Source organism: Chaetodon auriga, chromosome 2 (assembly GCF_051107435.1).
Source record: "Chaetodon auriga isolate fChaAug3 chromosome 2, fChaAug3.hap1, whole genome shotgun sequence".
Taxonomy (NCBI): Eukaryota; Metazoa; Chordata; class Actinopteri; order Chaetodontiformes; family Chaetodontidae; genus Chaetodon; species Chaetodon auriga.
In genome coordinates this window covers 19,526,235-19,545,551 of record NC_135075.1, presented here as the reverse complement: position 1 = coordinate 19,545,551, position 19,317 = coordinate 19,526,235, and the positions used below count along the sequence as shown (strand labels likewise).

The 19,317-nt window shown below is 42.1% G+C and overlaps 1 protein-coding gene across 1 annotated transcript in view; it reads left to right on the top strand.

Annotated features, from left to right (window-relative positions):
* Positions 1-19,317, top strand: part of megf6b (multiple EGF-like-domains 6b) — a 56,633-nt gene that overhangs the window by 14,843 nt on the left and 22,473 nt on the right. The window contains exon 6 of the mRNA XM_076744383.1: positions 15,743-15,865. Coding sequence (XP_076600498.1) covers positions 15,743-15,865 — 123 coding nt within the window. The remainder of the gene's footprint in view (positions 1-15,742; positions 15,866-19,317) is intronic.

Genomic DNA, 19,317 nt, shown 5'->3' with positions numbered 1-19,317 from the left:
TTTGGAGTCTGGAGCTGTCATCTGTTTTCCTTTTTAGCAGCATTGTGTCTGAGTGATGTGTAAGACAGTAATTACTGTTTTTTTTTTTTATTTAACTCTGTGGTAAAGTGAGGACTTTGCCCTCAGGCTCTTCTAGTCCTTTCAAAGATGATAAATCCCATTTACCTGAACAGGTCACGTGCCTCAGCTTCTGAACCACGATACTATCAGACAGTAGGATAGATCATTCAAGGGTTTTATAATCTGACATGACTGATGGAGACTTCTGAAGATAGTCATTGCCCTTGTATGGATTACTGTCTTTTGAACAAAGACTGGGCACATGTTCTAACATTTGATGGCATTAAGTATTGTAAGTATTTCAAGATCCTGAAACCTACTCAGAGTCTGAGCGAAGGAGTCCCACACGAACGCAAACTTTTCAGGAGCCTTTAAGATCTTTCTGCTCAATGAAGAAAAACAAATCTCCATCTTTAGCTTCACTTAAGAATTAGAATTTAATTACCATGGGTATCATGAACTTACACAGGACTGGCAGCCGTTTTCCACCTGTGCGTATGAAATGCTGTCTCTGCTCTGAAGTCCTTTTAGAACTCTCTCTCTTGTTTATATCCAGTGGGATTTAGTCACTTGGTGCCTGATGTGCTCGATATCCAGCCTGTCATCAGTAGACAAGTGGTATCCTCTGGGATCAACAGCTTCCAAGGCTTTTAGACCTCTGGCGGGGCAGATGTCTTCATACCAGCTGACATCTGGGCTCAGTCACAGACAGACGGACAGACGAACAGAAAGGCAGGCAGTCACTTTTTGCAACGTGAAACTTTACCGTCTTAGTTTAAGAATCCTGAAATGTCTTTTAAAGCTACCTCATGTTCTGAGGTTAAAAGTAAAGTGACAGTTATCTCAAACACATGAAACCGATGTATTGTTCAATAACGTTAGAAGAGTTATTTGAAACAAATATGAGGAGTCGCTGATGTCAAAGTTAAATCCTTGATAGCAGATGATAAAACTTTCCAAGCAGACGTAATCGGGTATATGGAAATACTGTATTTTTACTGGTTTAACACGCGTTTATTTGACTTTGGTTTGTTGATCCCAAACTGTGAAATGTTTTACTGAAAGAGCGCTTTCTCTTTTGCGGTAATTGTGTCTCATTTATTTGCTCTTTGCGAATGATTTCTGAACCATAAGCTCATATCTTGGCCGGGTTTGAGGTCACTGCAGTGCCAGGAGGACCAGCTTGTTCTCGACATCACTCAAGACAGATCCTCTACTGACGGCCATCATCATTGTCATTATTCTGTAATGCTTCAAGGCAGCCTCCTGGACATGCTCTCTCAGCCAGGCATGTTGTCTTTGAAGCTTTCAGGCAGTGCACATGTATGTATATCAAACCATCTGTTAGGTTACTTGTAGTCGTCCATCAAGATTGTGGCTGGTCAAATAAAGCTTCTCAGTGTGATTTATACTGCAATTTTACGTAGCTTATATCTGGCAAAATAAATGCTGTTGATATTTTTATTGGAACTTGGAGGTTATTGGAGGTTACACTGCTGAGGCCTTTGGCTATATATCTTTTTATCCTTTAATTTTCCTTTTAGAAACAGATATGTTTCTGAAGAAAAAAGAAAGTAGTGACACCTCAGTAACACCTGTGCATGTTCTTAAAGACTCGATCGGCGCACAGTTAATGGTCAGAGATGGAATTTCCTGCTTGATTCTGACCAGCAACAGATTTTCCTTGTGTAATCCAGAAAGATTAACACCCAAGTAGTGAATATGATGCCTTCAGAGTTTTAGTTGGGCTTATAAATAGTTGACTGAAGCTCTAAGTAATGAGGTCAGTTATTTATCTGGAGCCTGTCGGTGCATGACGCGAGTCCTCCACAGTCTAGTGGCCGAGGTGCTGAGAAATGGCACAGCGGGAGCACACTGAGATCCCACCTCAGGAGAGAGGGCATTCCTCATAACTTTTCTATACCACTGATTAACATGTTCTGTGATCACATGGGGCACAGTTACCTTGTAACAGTGGTGGAAAGTAAATTTATGCTTTACTTTTGAGGTACTTCTACTCAGCTTTACCTGTTCATGCTACTTAGTTCTCCATAACTACAAAATCTGTTTTTTTGCTCCCTTAAATCTATTTGACAGCTGTTGTCACTGGTTATTTTCAAGATAAAGTTTTCACTTACAAAACGTTATGAACAGCTTATAAAAAACAGTATTAAAGATTAACTGCCCAGCAGGTGTGAACGCTCTCTGGTATTCTTGTCATTCTGGTTCTATCTTGGAGCTGCATTGTGAGGTTGTATGCTCGTTAGCATGGTTGCAAGGTCAGCACAGCAATCCTGGAGCTATTGTGGGAATTCATTGTCTTGTTAAAGGACACTTGTTGAGTTGCACAAAACCTTTGAAGTACACAGAATTGAGCCGGGGTCATCTGGTCAAGAATTCAGTGCTGTAGAAAAAAGACAAACTTGTCATGTATCCTTTATAGTGTGTGTTTCATTGTACCATATCAGGTCTCAGATTGAGACAGTGAGTACTTGGACCTCTTAACCTCGTGGTTTTTATTTTAACTAATCTTGTCATCACGCTAGACCACTTACATCTTCGTTTTTGCTGCTTCTCTCCGCCTTTCTTTGTTCTTCGAGCTGAACCTTCGAGAAAGTTCGATGTGCCTGGAAACTATGTGCTTCAGTTTATCTTAAGACAGGGATTAGTTTGCGTGTATGGCTGTAGTCAGCGAGGGTGATTTCAGATGTTGCTCTTTGCAGTACCTCTGTTTCCCCTCTAATAGCTGTCCTGCTCTGCAATTACTTAAGGTTCAATAACAGTCTTACCTCAGTTACAGCAGTCCAGTGGCCTGTTGTAACTTGCCTTTCATCACTCACCCTCACACCTGTAGACACAGTAAGTTACCTCAAAGCAGGCAGGTTCTCTAACTCATTTGATGAATTTTGATAAAAAAACGTACATGTCTTTCCTACTCACAAACATGTGTTGTTGTTTTTTTACATGTCTGTCATGCATGCAAGATTTATTCCGTCTTAGTCATAGTAACCGCTGTAGCACATTAAGGCCAAATGTGACCAAAAACGTGGGTGGCTCATGCCTGCCAGATGTCAAATGCCAGTTAACACATTAGTGTCATGTTGGTCAGAAGTGTTGCTGGCCTTCCCCGTCAGTGACAGTAGCTTATATTTGATTGCAGCGAGGCTGTCGTGTGTTTGCTCACCTCTTTTAGCCTTGCCAAGTGGAAGCTCACCAGTGATTATAGTATTATTAGTAGAACTGTGTGCTTAGCTAAGCTGATTTACGTGACGGCGGTGACTTTTGTTGGTTCCTTCTGCACTGAAGATTGCAGGGGAGCAGAGAGGTCGAAGATCAAACCAGCATGTGGGCACAGTCTGTGCCATTTTAGAGGCGGCACTCATTGGTAACGAACAGCAGGAAGGCTACAAGGCATCTGACCTTATTTGAAAAATGCAGGGTAACTGCTATCATCTCTGCTGCTCATCAAGCTGTGTAGAGACTGACAGTGACAGCAGGGAGCAGCAGTGATGCAGATGGTATCTGTCATGTTTAGGGGATGCACGTCTGCATGGGGCCATGTTGTAAAAGAGAACATCCATTTAACTTATGGTGAAACCATTAAACCATTAAACTGGTGCCGGTTTGACTGTTTGACAGTCAGTTGAGTTGTGAGGAAATCTTTGGTGATGTAGTGTATCTACTCACTTCATGTTTGAGACCACTGAGGAATGTAATGAGAGAGGGGCCTTCAGTGTGTTGGCCTTCAGACCCTCCCCATTGTAAAAATAAATCCCTGAACTCTGAGCCCCATTGAATGGTTTTTAGTAAGGATTAAGACAAACACTGGAGAAATGTCTGTGCTGAGCTGGCTGAGCACTTTAGCAGGTAAGTGCCCAAAATGAAACACACATGCAAGCTGAGGTGCTCATGGCTGGAGGTGGGACAGTGTCTTTGCCTCAGCCTTCTTTTTCTGAGAAAATTTAATTTACAATTACAATTAGTCATTTGGCAGACGCTTTTATCCAAAGCACAGCATCAGGGGCAGTTCTGGGGATCAGCATCTGCCCAAGGACATTTCGGCATGAGGTCTGCCGAGGCCAGGGATTGAACCACTGACCTCCTGATTGGCAGATGACAGTTCTACCCTCCTGAGCCACATTGTTTCGGTGTGTTGGAAAATCAGCAAATGGTCCATGAGGAAGAGCAGGTGGAAAAGATAGAGACATGAACATGTTCATGTAAGCCTAAATGAACGTGAAACTTGCTGTTCAGCCCCTTACTACTGCTGGAGTTTAACAACCTGTAATGTGAGGCTTCCCTTCACCCACATTTTGTAGGCACCTTGTGAGGCCTTGGTCCTAGCACGTCCTTATATTTCTGCTGTATTTTACAAACCGTGATATTTTGGGAACACGCCATTAAAAAGGCAAAAGCAGGACAGACCATGTTATTGTAACATGCTGGTTGGGAGATGAGTGAAGTAACCCTAACGAAACATTTATGCATAGATGAGATAGGAGTTTATATGCTGAGGGAGAATCCGGCACAGGCTGATTGGTGGCCCTACCTTCAGCGCTTCATATGGCTGTATGTTGTATCCCCACTTCTATCAGACATTGAGACATCATCTGGTCCTATATGTTTATATGCTCTAATAACACAAGTTCGATTGCAAAGTAGCTGCAACCAGTTCAAATCCACTTTCAACTTTGGCAGCTTCATGATAGACAGGATTCCAGGAATATCACACCCCAAACTTTTCCTGTTGAAAGCCTTCAACACTCAGCCATAATTCACATGATCATCTTTTATTTTGGTCTGCTACCCAGAGCTAAATACGAGCATGAACGACTGTAAGGTCATGAGATTGTAAAGCTGTAAGACTTCCAGCTGCAGCCGTTTGTCACTCATGACTGTTGTGTCCATCCTCCACTGGGAGGTCAAAAGGTGCTGGGCATCAGGGCATTAGGTTATATAACTGTTGTATAACGATCACCACATTTGTTATATCTCCTCAAATCTGGCTGTTATGCTTTTATAGAGAATTTGTTTTAAGTGGGAGAGAAAGGTCGTAAAGTGGAGTGGCTGATAATGGGAGAGTAAATGTCGAGAAAGATCACACGCCGTCTAAATCATTCTCAGGGTTTCCCTTCTCCTCACTGATGGGTTTAACAGGCTGCAGCTGAAAGGGCTGTGAACAGGTTGAAGTCTGCTTTTTTACTTCACTTGGAGAGAATTACGACGTCTTAGGTTTTAACCCTACAAACACAAGGAGAAGCTGAAGAATTCTGTTTTAGCAGTGAACAAGGTCAGCTGGTGACATAATCTTGCTATTCTTAACTTTTTTTGTTACAACGCAATCTCTCCCGTCGGCCGCAAATTGGAGTCTAAATGGACCATTCACAGAGTCACTGACGTGTTTTCTGTTTTTTGGCCATTTGAAAGTTTAATCCTGTTCTTTGAGTATTGTTAGCAGCCAGCATAGCGTGACGTCCAGAGCAGCTGAAATGAAGGAGGCCATGGAGATGTAGGCACTGCAGGGAGAACCAGAATCTCCTGTGTTTTCTCACACATTCTCCACCTCTTTGTCCTCAGCCCCTCTGATTCTTTGCTTTATTTATCTTTTTAGTTTGACAGAGCGAAGCAGGGGAGAAGAGAGGGGATGCACAGACACCACAATTCTTCATCCCCCTTTCAGTTGTACTAAATTCTCACTTGTGACAACCTGGAACCAGCAAATGGTTTATGTTTTTGTTTAAGAAATGATTTAAAGGTCTTTTTTAGACCACTCAAAGCACTATGGAGCTTTGTACAAGTGAGTCAATGTTTTGTTTTGTTTGTTTGTGATGCACTGTCCTGCTACCAGTTTCACACTATTGCACTGATAGACGGTTTTTAACGGTGACAGGTCAAGAAATGAAGTCATGCACCAGCAAAGGCAGAAGAATCAACGCTGGAAAACATACATAAACAAACCTGACCCTTTCTTTTTCACAAGAAACCACACCTTTTAAACAATCCTAGTTATGTTAGCCCTGTTTCTGTCAAAAACACACTGAAAATGAAGGAAAATCTGACCTAGAAAAAGAAAGAAAAAAACAACAAAAAATGGACCCATAAATCGTTCCATGTCTGCTGTCCCATCCTAAATCACTGTGAGATATTTAGGTTAAACCACGAGGGAGAGCGAGAGCTGCTCCGTCCCTGTGAAGTCAGGAAAGGCATCTCTAATGAGAGGGAGTGCGTTGCAGTCAGGGTGGGGTACATCCTTGCCCACCTACCTGCCATTTCATCCTGTGCAGCACCCTAATCTCCCATAATTGTGCTGAGTCTGGGCTCCCACCCTGTCTCATTAGGCTCTTTACAGCATTCCTGATGAAAGGTCGCTGCTGGTCACGCTTGGGTCGAGGGCATGAAGTTTGTGTAAATTGGCAGTGACAAGAGTTTGCAAAATACAATTAGAGGAATAATCAGCGTGGACTGATCTCTTCATCTGCCAGTGGTGCCCTGAGTCCTCCTTTTTATTCACTGAAACTTCCAGAATATCTTCCTCTGATTTTGCTACATCTGCATGTGCTGCCTTTGTTCCCCCTTATCAGCTCCTTCTCTCTTCCACCGAGCCAAACACTTGGCTTCTAATCTCTGTTTTTCCTCTGTCTTCAACATTATGTGTAGTGTCTCCATATGGAAACCACTCAGCCTTGGGGAACATGCTCCCAGCTCTCTTTCAGTGCGCAGCCAGAGTCTAAGTGATGTTTCATGAGGTGTGAAGAGCGAATGCTAATCTGAGAGAAATGCAAGGAGACAGAGTCCGTTGCCTTTCACATGTCAAGGCTGTTTTTTTTTTTTGTTAAATCAGACCGTATTTTGAATTTCATTACTGGGATTGGGCCCTGTTTTATCCGATTTTATCTCTGGACAGACTGCTTTAATGGCATTCCTGCTATAGTCACATTACATCAACATTAATGAAACATTAGCGTGTTTGTTGACAGGGCCTTCAGGCTTTTAAAAATATTCAAATTAACGATCTGAGGGGAACACCACTGACCTTAATGCACCTTATGTTTGACCACTGAAAGCATTTTATTGACATTATTCAATATTATTCTGTGGTTATATATTTTCCAAGTGTTTACTTTATATCTGGCTGTCTTGTTGCGGTTGTTCCTCTTACCTTTGTGTGTGCTGAGTATGAAAACACTAAAGATGTGGACAAACCTTATTTCAAGGTCAGGAAAATACCACCCTGTCATAGTGCTGTTTGATCTGGCCCTCGCCTTTCCACGAAAACAGAACCTGTTGCATTGAATTAGATATAGCCAGGGAGGGTCTGTATTTGACTGCTGTATCTTTCATCTTTGAACAACTGTGAAACCATGTATTGTCACACTTGAGCATGTGAAGCAATAATCAAAACCTCAACGTGTATTCACGCCGTACACCTTGAGCATGACAGTCTGTCATGTAGCTGCCACCTTTTGCCCTGCAGGCTAAAGACCTGCACATACCACAGCAGTATATCTCGCATTTGCGACCGAGAGGGAGACAGGCTGGAAACCACAAGTAATTTTTGGATTTATGCTGGCCTCCATGTGTTGTCTCAGGCTCTCAGAACTGCTGGGTCGAAGTTGGAAAAGACAGGTCCTGACATGTAGAGCACAGATAGAGCACACGCAAAGGGTCAGAGGGCGATCCCCTAAGGTCCACGAGGTATTTGTTCCTCCTGTTTGTCCGTGTAGATCATAAAATGTTATTCTGGAGACATGCACAGGAGCATGCAGCTGGCCTACTTTCTGTGTTGCAGGCTGTAACTTTTATGAACAGTTAAAGTGAGTGACAGAAGTCAGAAACCTTTGCTATCCGCAGGTTTTTGAAAGGCAAACTTCTCCCAAGACTTATTGCTCTGTCAGGCACCTTCCACCAAACCATTACAGTCAAAACAGTGACGCACAGGTACTTTGGGATTGTCTCTGCCAGCAGACAAGGCTCAGATTTCCAGTGTGAGGTCCATGCCTGCTGGTGGCACAGCCTTGTGACTTACTGAGGTGATTTTAGCTGCCCGTGTCAGGGAATTAAGGAGTCGCTTTAGTTGTAGTAGCTGCAGTGAAGAAGAGAGAAGCAGCTGGCTCTTAAGAATGGGGTTTCCCATAACACATAAACATACACATGTACCTACACTCAACTGTGTGCACATGAAACACACACTTGCACGCCTACCTTGTGATTCAGTGAAATGGATCATCAAAACAGGGATTAGAGGAGTTTAGGACTCAGTAGAGCAAAATGTTCACAAAACAAACTCAAACACTGGAGTCTAGTGTCTTTGATGTCACACATAAATCCCTTGTGGTCAAAACTGCACAAATAATAAAACATAAGGCTCAGTGGTTTGAGGAATTAGCTGTCCAGAGACGACCGAGTCGCATGATTCATATTTTTCAGACAGTCAGACAGGCTCTCAGAGCTTCTCTCAGCACAGTGCGCTGCCTGTCTGTGGTTTCTTGTCAACACATGCCTCGGGAAGAAGACGTGTATAAAAACAAAAATACAACTGTTTAAATAGGCAGATAAGCAGAGAGTGTAGATTCTGCTCATCTGCATTTTCACATGAGAAACGCTCAGCTGAAGGAAAACAACCACTACAACTGTCTTTACTGAGCTGACACACCTGTCAGCATGGCAGAACCGCCTCGACACATGTAATGCAGTGTTTCCTACTCCAAAAAAGACGCCACCTTCCAAACTCTTGAGACATTGAGTATCGCTTTTCTTAGAGCCTCATGTACACCGCATCAGTTAAGCTGAAATGTTAAGCTTGACAGGCCTGTCGGTGCCAAGTTACAGTTACTTAACTACTTGGACAGTTGCAGAGGTTTAGCGAGTTTAGTCGTCTTCAGTTTAGCTTGCTAATAGGCATCCTGGTAGACAGTGATTATGTGTGATGATAATAACTTAATTACAGTGCCTCAACTGTAATCTGATGAGTTACAGACAGCAGTCAAAAAACAGCAGAATTTTCTTTCAATCAGAAGTGAGCAGAGCTTCCCAAGTTTCAGATACAGATTACAGGCTACAGTGTCAGCCTGGTCGCTACCTTTTTATAAAGTCCTAACCTCACCTGTGCACTGTTGTTGGCTCGGGGCTACACACTCATTGCCCAAATAGTGGGTCATACATGATGATTGAGAGGGATTCATTTGTATGAGTCTATACATTGTTTTGTGGGAGAATCCTGCATAGTATACCTTGAATACTTTGGTCTGTAAAACACCAGAAAATTGTGAAAAATGCCTATTACAATATCCTAAAGCCCCTCCTCACAACACACTAACATCATGAGTTGACGTAATATTTCAAGAGTGTTTTTTTGTTGACTTTAGGTGCAGTTTAAGTGCATTTTGAGTCATTAGCAGCTTAAAACGCTTCTGCTTTGGCTTCACCACAGAGATGTGTGGCTGCCTCCTGGTTGTCTTTAAGAAAATATTTTAAGAAAGGAGATGGAAGCACTTTTAAATACCTCTACTGTAACACCCTTTATTCCATGGTAAGACGTTTCACAAACTTGAGACAGATTGTTAATGACTTCATGGAAACATTAGAGGTTTGTGAAAGGAGGTACAGACGTCTTAAACATCAGTGGATACACATCATAGAGGTCTGCCTGTGGTTAGTCCTTTGTCATTAAAGGGGGCTTTTTTTTTTTTTTAGCCTCTGGTTTTATGAAAGCCACACCACGTCCGAATGACAGTGCCACAATTACAACTCAGCTGGCCACAATTACCGGGCTACAGGAAGAAACTTGTACCCAAAAGTGGCACTAATAATGCATCAAATAGGATAAGGGGGTGGAAATTATTGGATGCTTAATACAGCACACATAGTTTTCTGGTATAAGTCAGTGCGGTGAACCAGAGCAAGAGATGTTTTCCATGAGCGGGCATGTTGACAGGTTGAGTGGCCTTCTCTGACTTTGAATTATTATATTGTGGCAGCGTTAGTCACATGATGGATGAGATCAGAGCAGAATCACATAGTGTCGACTCAATATGCATCCAGCAGCACATCTGGGCTGTTATTGATGTGGCAGGAGATTAACAGCAGGGGGCAATGTTGAACTTGAGCTGATGCCTTGCAGAGGAGAAAGAAGGATATCTTTAAATCCCATTTTTTGTTTGTTGTGTTTTGCATACGATCATGGCCTATCACATTATTGTCTCCTGTAGTTTTCATTGTTTTTAATGTCTTAATTTTGTGTGTTATCTAAGTTTGGCTCTCCTGAAGATCTGACCAACCAATGTCATCACTCCCAGTTATCTCTGCTTTTGTTTATACAAAAGCCTCCTGATCTTGTGGGTGCTGCTTTCATACCCTCAATATTTCATTTATTTACAAATTCATTTAGACCTGAAGACTAATCCTCAGGATGCCAGTTTGCCTCATGTGATTTCACCTGGCATGCAAACTGAACACGCTTCTTGATCTCTGCTCTTGTTTGCCTGTATTCTACCTCTTCACAGAGAGACAGTAGTCTGGCAGAGAAATATTACAAGGAAACCTTGGAGCTAATGTACCTACACAATGTAGACACAATGACCCAAAATGCAGTGGTAATGCTTGGATGAAACATTTGAAATGCATCTTTGGGGCTCTCATGATATCTGACTCCAGGAGAATATCCATGTGAAATCCATGAGGAGTTATGGGTCTATAAAATAACTTTTAGAATAACTCGTGTGAGTGAGCATATTTCAGCAGCTCATCTGTTTCATTTGAGCTTCTTCCAGGCACCCTTTTGGCACTGCCTGTTGGACGGGTAGAGGAAACGTGGCATGTACAGATTATTTGGATAGCATCTCTCAACAACAAGGCAATTCAAACTGCTGCACACAGGACATAAAAGGCATTAAGACAAGATATACGGGAAGGACAAGGCAATATCAAAAGAAGAAGCACATAAAAAAGACTTAAAAGACTAATAAAGAGAAGGCAAAAGAAAAGATTAAATACAATATAAATTGCAGTACTAAATATGAAAGAATAGTTCTGATTTTAAGGTAGACAAAGAAACACAGTCTCAAATAGAGAAGTCTTCTCATGTAAAACTGACCCCTAAGAAAACATTTTAGGGCTCAGTTATATGTGAGGTCAACGGTGCGGATGAGTTTCCTGTGAAAGCATGTGAAGTAAATTGTCAGTTCCAGTTCAGATGTTTGGTTTGTTAGTCAGATGATGTTCTCCTGCTGCCACATGTGCAGGTCAGTCACAGAGAAATCCTCGTCTGAATGAAACCTCTGACTCTGCGAGATACTGCGAGCCAGTCCCCATCTTTATAGCACCTGGTAAATGAAAGCAGCTGTGAGGACTGCAGGGAATGCAACCAGGAAAGAACACTAGCGAAGCACGTTATTACACCGGCAGGCTTTTAGATCAGCGCCCTAAAAGGAAACAGGTTAGGCTATCCTCAGCGTCCCCCCTCCTGATCCTCGATGAATGCCGCAATTTTCCGGCCCATGACCCCCGGAGATAATATCAGCGGTCTGGTGGTTTTTGTTGGCCCTCTCGTGGTCTACCGAGACGTTAGCCCCGTCCTCCTGGGAGCAGTGGCTGTCGTGCTTATCACAGGAAGTCACACAATACAGCCGAGGAATGTAAACCCAGAGCTTTGCTGCAGCTGAACTTGCAGAAACACAATCAAGAGGGGTTTTTTTTGTTTTAATTCTTTACCTGATTGCTTTGGAACAGAGTGTCCACTACAGGAAAATAGACCTTTTTTACCCATTTTACAGATGTGTTTTTGTTTTGTATTTCGCTTACAAGAAGACATAACAGCACTGAGCAATTTGGCACTTACTCCTATATCTGAGCTTTGTTGCCCTCATAGAACAATGCACAGAAACTCCACCTTCGTACATGCATGAGGAATGCAGAATATCAGAAACATGTCCTCCGATAAGCCCCTCAAATCCTGACGTTTTGTGATCAATTTAGTGAGTGGGCCGCCTAAACAATAGTCAGAATCAATACATGTGTGGTGTATGCTGTCGTCTCTGCTCTATTCCCTCAGGTTAATGCTTTGTTTTATAAAAAATTGTTTTAAATGATGTCAGCAGTCATGGTTTCAGGCGAGGTGGCCCACCTCTGTCATACAACACCACAGGAAACCCTGAATCCACTGCAGTAAAATACAAAACCACAAAGTACAGCCTTTGAAATTAGTATACAGCTAAATCAACTCTTCTTTGGTGGAGATTTAACAAAGATAGTACTGATTTCAGTACTGAAACGATTAGTTTTTTAATCAGTTGAAGGGCAGGTTCAAATTTTTTTCAAGGTTTGCTATGCCCAGACTGTATGTATTGAAAGGGTTAGTTGTCATTGTAACTACATACTCATTGAAAAGTGATTTCCATCTAAGTGATGAATCCACTGTCCTTGTTTTGTATATAAAAAAGAAAATCAACTAAAGCAAATATGAGGCTTCAACAGTCTCCTTAAAAAAGAAAAAAAAAAAAAAAAAGAAAAAAAAAAAGTGAAATACCTTTTAAAGTTTGTGTTTTTCTATTTTCTAAAGTTTTGTTGACTAAAATAAGGGAATAGGGAGGGAATAATTTTCATTTTGGGACATTATGGGAAATTCATGACTGTTCAAAGGTAACAAAATCCTCCTACCTGCACTTCTAAAGCTCACTAACTTAGTATCTAGTCTGCTAACTTGTGGACAGACCCAGGCTAGCTGCTTTTCCACCCTTTCCCGTCTTTATGCTAAGCTAGGCTAACCGGCTGCTGGCGGTAGCTTCATTGTTAGTGTACACACACGAGTGTTGTATTAAATATCTCAGCTAGAAAGTAAATAAGCGTGTTTCTCTTTAGCTGCAATCCTCTACATTTCACAAAGATTGAGACCTATACTTGCATTAAACTGTGCAGATGTTTGTAATGAACAGCTCTGCGTATAATGTTTCACTGGTGTCATTTTCTAAAGGAATCCTCTCGATGGTTGTCCTCATGTTAGTTCACCATGTGTCAAGTGGACTCTTGTGCCACAGGGATTATATATCTGAACATCCACCACATGGTGAAACGGTCCCGTGCGATTCTGCCTGCACGAGTTTGGCCCTGACCTTTGACCTTTGACTCTGGCCAGGGGCATAAACTGGGATGCAGACACTCCGCTATTGTCCAGGCATCTGATCTCCTTTTGAAAAACGTGCGCACAGATCCCCCCCCAGAGGCTCAGGTCAGGGAGAGGAAACCTGGTGATGTGATGTTCACGGGAAAGGGGCTGATCTCTAAACACCCTTCCACGGCTCTTGTTTCGCTCCTTTTCAGATGTGTCTGATCACTCTGCTGGAGGTTCATCTTGGTGACGGATTGATGGATGGGTGAGGGTGATGTAAAATGAAGTGCCCCACGGAGTCAGGTGAAGGTGCAGCCTTCGCTCCAACCACCAGACTCCGTCGTGTCTTCAGAGGTCATTGAGTTTATTCGGAGAAAGTACTTTTACGGCTGGGAGTGTTTCTGTTTTGAAATGAGCTTATTCTAGTACAAGCAGTAGGGTAGCATCAAGATATAGTGATTAGAAAAGGTCCCTTGTTGCGGCCACGCACTAACAATAATCTGGTTCATCTCTCTTTTTGGTCTTTTGGAAGCGTTTCTAAACTAGTTATTGATTTTCAATATGGTCCTCATTGTAAAAGAACATCAACAACATAACTGAAAACAATGCAATAGAAGACACTAATACAATACAAAGGTTCATTTACATATTAAAAACATAAAGCCTGTGTTTGGTTTTCCTCTGAGGCTCTTCTACTTTCTAAATGCATAAACTGAATACCTGATTAAGAAAAAGAAATCCTGTCCTTTCTAAAAACAAGCTGCTTTATTGATCCGCTGTGGAGGATGACGGCTGCTCTACGTTATTCTCCTCCTGACCTGTGGCAGTTCAACATTCCTGCTCGCTTATTGGGCAGAAAGACTTGCAGAATGATGAGCGTGACACTGACCCTGGGCAGACCCCTGCTCAAGCTGCCACACAGGTGTGTGGCCTCAGGGGTGGAGATAGACGTCCCCACACGCACTCAGCACAAACACACTCATACTGCAGGTCTCACGATCCCTATCACTGGATCCCTCAGGGGCTTGAATCCTGTCCTTGACTTCATGTTGCATTCTGCTCAGTCACCATCACTTGTCTCATTGTTTTCTGCAAAACTGTCTGCAAACCTGCTGCTGGTACCATACTTACTCTGCAAGTTAAATGAACTGCTCTAAAAGGCAGGCACTCTCTCTCACCCCGGGACCCAGACTCATTAAATGAAGCTCCAAATAAAAATCAGTGAGCATCCCCAATTGGTTCTTTAGCTACAGTTGATCTCGTCTTGCTAGGGAGGATTTTTAGTAATAAAATGATTAGGATTTATGTTTCATTGTATAATAAAATGTATTCTTTATGTAAAAGGTAACATATTGTGAGTTTTATGACTGTTTTTAAACACTTGGCAGTGGAAAGAGAGCAGTGTTGTTGCTGTGACCATTTCCAGATGCTGTAAACTGAGAGAGAAATCGTTTAATTGGCTGGTTTAACGCTGGCATCGCTATGCACCCAAATTTGCTAGAGGGGGCAAAAAAGTTCTATAAAGCAATTTTCATTCGTACTCTTCCTCTTTACAGTAACTCTCCTCTTTTATGGACATGGAGGGAGTTTACAAGCTGATTAGTGCCAAGTGAATGCTCCCTCCTAATTTTCTCCATGGCTTTCAGTTTTCGGTCCAAGATTCCTTCTGCTGGCATGGCAAATGAAACAGCCCCACGTCGTCAAGTCTAAGACTACTCTGTGAGCCTAATCGCTCCTGACTAACCCCATATGAAGGAAATTTAACATTAATGCGGGCAATGTGGAGCCCTGTCCTGAAGCTGCAGTGTAAAAGTGAACAACACGTACCACATTACTCCTTTCATTTTCAATTTTAATATCTCCTCATTACACAGAAGCTCTGCAGCTCAAATTATGGTATATGGTGAACTGTCAGCACCTGTATCTGACCTGAGTCATTATGTGTAGTTTGGGAACTGGAGAGAAAGATTTTATCTGGTTTAGTTGATGACAGCTTTGGCAGGATATGTAGCTGATGGAAATGAAATGGAAAAACCGTGACTTCTTGTGGAAGTGCTTTGGAGGTTCTGCACCAGTGACAAATGCCTCGTCCCGGCTCATGTTGGAGAAAGTTGGAGGCAGTTTGGACAACATGCCACTGCCGCATATTTCCCATTGTCCTGCCCAATTTATTATTTAATATGTTTTCATCCTGTTTTGGATGTGTTATGTATTTTTCCTTTTTCATTTTCCTTGAAGTTGCTGCTAAGGAGGCAAATTTAAGGATGGAAACGGCGCACACAGTTTCCTGCTGTAATTTTCACAAATTTCCAGGCACTTGAGCGCTTTCATTTTGAAAGCTGTATCCAACATCATTCACGGAAAACATTTGAAACTTAGTCAGACTGACATGAAAAGGAAGACGCATTTTTTCTTAATCTTCACCACTCAAAAAAGCTCCGTGCTGTTTTCACCAAAACAGTAAGCTTTTTAAACATGTTTGACAGCTTTACCACAACAGTTCTTTGTTTGTAATTTCTGCTTTCGCTTGTGGTTTTCAGTGACTGCAGGATTAACTTTGTCCTTGTTGCTCTCCATCAGATGTGAATGAGTGTGAGGAGACCAATGGAGGCTGCGAGGCTCTCTGCTGTAACACCATTGGAAGTTTCTACTGCAGGTGTCCTCCTGGACTGAAACTGAACGAAGATGGTAAAACCTGTCAAGGTGAGTCCTCTGCTGTATTTGTTTGGTTGTGTTTCTGAGTTGTATATCATTATCAGTGATATGATATTAGATATTGGTGTTCTGGTTATGCTTTTATCCACATGACTACACTCAAAATGTTCTTGAATGAAAATATCCTTTGGAGGCACAAATGCTCGTCTCCAAAAAAAATGTCATTGTAATGAAATATTCCTGTAAAAAAACAAAAACAAATGTGTTTGATTTTGTCAGTATTGCGCATCCCCTAACCCTGAAATTACCTTCATCTGGATTGATGTTCTTATTCCAAGAACAGTAGGATGTCAGTGCCTGTCAGTTTCTTGGTCTGCCAGTTGTTAAGATATTTCAACTTTCATGTTGCCTTGAAATGTGTTCAGACATGACATTCATGCTTACTTTCCACCTCGCACCATTATCAAATTTTCAATATATGCAGTACTTGAGCACCTGCAAAACTAATGATATTTATTTGTGGTTTAACTCTAAACTTTAGAGCCTCTCGTGTAGCTGTAGACTCTTGTTTTGACAGCTTACAGATAATTGGATAACACGTTGAACGACCTGTCTCTTTTTAAACATACTGAGCCCCTAGTCTTACCCCTAATTCTCATCTTGCAGTAATCATGATTTGTGTCTTCACTCCACTCAGCATCCATTACACTAATGAATGTTTTTGGTCCTTTTTTTCTGTATTTTTGACTGGTGTTGTCTTTGTATTTGTGGCTCAGTGAATGTGGATTCTGCAACTAAACATCAACATCAGGTCTTTTTAAGTTGATGATAAAATGCTTTCACGACTCAGACTAACTGTGGAAGAAAGTGCAGCTACCAGTCCATCATGAGGCCCAGCATCTGTGAACCACAGCTCACCATAACTGAGCTGCTTCCCAGTATTTTCCCTTGAGATTTCTTTTTGCTCCAACTTAGTTTGATGTCTCTGATTGGGAAATCTCTGCGAGCGGTTTGTTTAATCAGAATAATGGTCGCTCTGTGCAGCAGACAAGCCTAGAGGAGAGACGCTGGAGTGTTGTGCAGTGTGGCTGTCTGCTCAAGGAACCGCTGAGGGATCTGATCCCGGTTGTGGTTATTAGGAGAGTTGATGGGAACGTTGTCACAGCTGGCTTTCATAGCTCTCTGCCCTCCACCACTGGTGTATATTGGAGGAAAAACGCCACCCGCAGCATTAATGTTGTAATTGTCGTAATTGGCAGTAGTATTAACAGAGGTAAAAGAAGCAGGGTGAATGATGTGGATGTTTAAGTTAGCTTTGCATGTGTGGCGCTGCGTCTGCAGAATGTGATCAGCTTTCCTTCTGCATGACAGCCCGTAGGTGGGAGGGCTGCAGAGTGAAGGCCCGCATGAGTCCGGATGAGAGACAAGATCCATTCATTTAGCTGGTCAGAATAAAAGGTTCTGGGAGTTGGATCGTACACCACCACACTAATGCTTTTGAGGAATCCTGTCCTTGGCAACATGCTATGATTTTTTTAATGAAATACATCTGCTGAGGGATGTTAATGTGCCAATTCTGCTGGCATGGATGAGAAATGAACAAATACATCTTTTGTTCAGTGCAACACCACCACCACCACCACCACCACCAAAAAAAAAAAAAAAAAAAATCAGGAATATAAAATTTAATCCCATGTGGAGATTCTCCTCGATTTAAGCTCCTGGTCAAACTCCATTTTATTTATGCATTTATTTCTTTTCTTTAGAAAAAGCAGCATTGGTACAAATGGCACTGATCAAAGTGGAAGAGTCCAACAGTAACTGCTGTCATGCTGAGTGCAGCAGTGTCAACATTTTAACCGTCATGCTTAATGAACTGCACTCCTCAGACCAACACGAGCATGAAGGCGGGAGGAATGGTCTGCCAGTGTTTGGCACCTGTCTTAATAGTGAATGTGTGAGTAACGTCTTCCAAAATCAACACGTCTCCGATGCTCGTGTTAACCAGGAGAGCAGGACAGTTCCTGTAAAGATCTCTTTCATTAAAAAACATCTCGCCGTTGCTAAGTTCTCTCCTGGATTTTTCTGGTATTTTATTCACATTTTTTCACTCTGGCAGGGCATCTTGCAGTTGATGGCTCTGAGCCTATCATCTGTCTTCCATGCTTGAGCGGGCTGCTTTCCCCCTCACCTGGCTGGCATCATTGTCCACACGATTTTGAAGTCTGCACAAATATGCCTTTTGTGCAGAGTTGTGAATATGTTCGCGTGCGGTGTCGCAAAAAAAATGAGCTGTATCAGTTTCTGCTGGTCTGTCTGACCTTGAGTACTTCTCAGATGCTTGCGGCCTGATGTAATGACTGCACAGGTGTATGTTACAGAAGCTTTAAGGTTGCATTATTAAGAAGAGCAGTCATAAGCAGTGAAGCTCATTGTATCCTGCAGAGGTCTCTAAGGGCCATTTCTCATCAAATCAGGGAAGTGATGCTGACCATGAACATGCTCTGCTCTTTATAAGCTCTGTAAATTGCTGTCGTGTCTGGCTGCCGTATTTGTGTACATATGTGTTGGCAACAGATGAGAGAGCGCAGTGCTTAGCTCCTGAATAGACGATTTCACAGCAAGTCTCATTCCTTTCTCAGATGTTTGAAGTAAAAATGCTGAATTTGACTTCTGGCATTTATCAAATTTGGCTTTGCTTTGGTGGCAGCTTTTTTTGTACACATGTCAATATTAAAGGAAAAATATAGACAGCACATCTTTTACTCTGTTCACATCTTTTATTATCCAACACCTGAGTGATGTGCACTCATAAAGCTCACTTTTTATCACATGACATCCTTTGAAGAGACTGTAAAATACAGTGGCCCAGTAGTGAAATGTAGTAAATCATTGATGGAACCATATAAATCACTGTTTGCTTGTAAAAGTGTAGAATTATTTATTTGTACTTCATACAGTGCTGCGTGTACCCGTAGTGTTAGAGAGAGTTAAGGCTGGGGGTGAGAGGGACGAGTGGGGAAAAAGAGGAGAGAGAGAGAGAGAGAGAGAGAGAGAGAGAGAGGGAGAGGAGGATCTTTAATGCGATGGACATTTAGTCGATGGGAGGGTGAAAGAGAGTCAGAGATGGAGAGAAAAATCAGGAGGCAGAGTGTATAAGAAGTAGTTACCATGTTACATCAGACCAGGACTCAGGACTGCTCATTCATTTCAGTTTCCCATCGTTAATGTGTTTAACAATAATAGTTGTGTTTAGGTCGTTTAATTTTTGATCATTTTTTCGGCGTTACATTTGACTTTTGACCATGGCTCTGTCATCAGGATGGTGGATTTTCTTTTTCCTGTTAATTGAAGCGATGGCATCCCTGGCATCTGCTGCAAACTATCCGTACAGTTACTATAGGAGGATTTGCTATAGGCCGCACTGTTACCATGGATACCATGGTCACAACCTTGGCTACCTGGCAGCAGGTAAGTGATAAAATCATAGGCAAAATGCA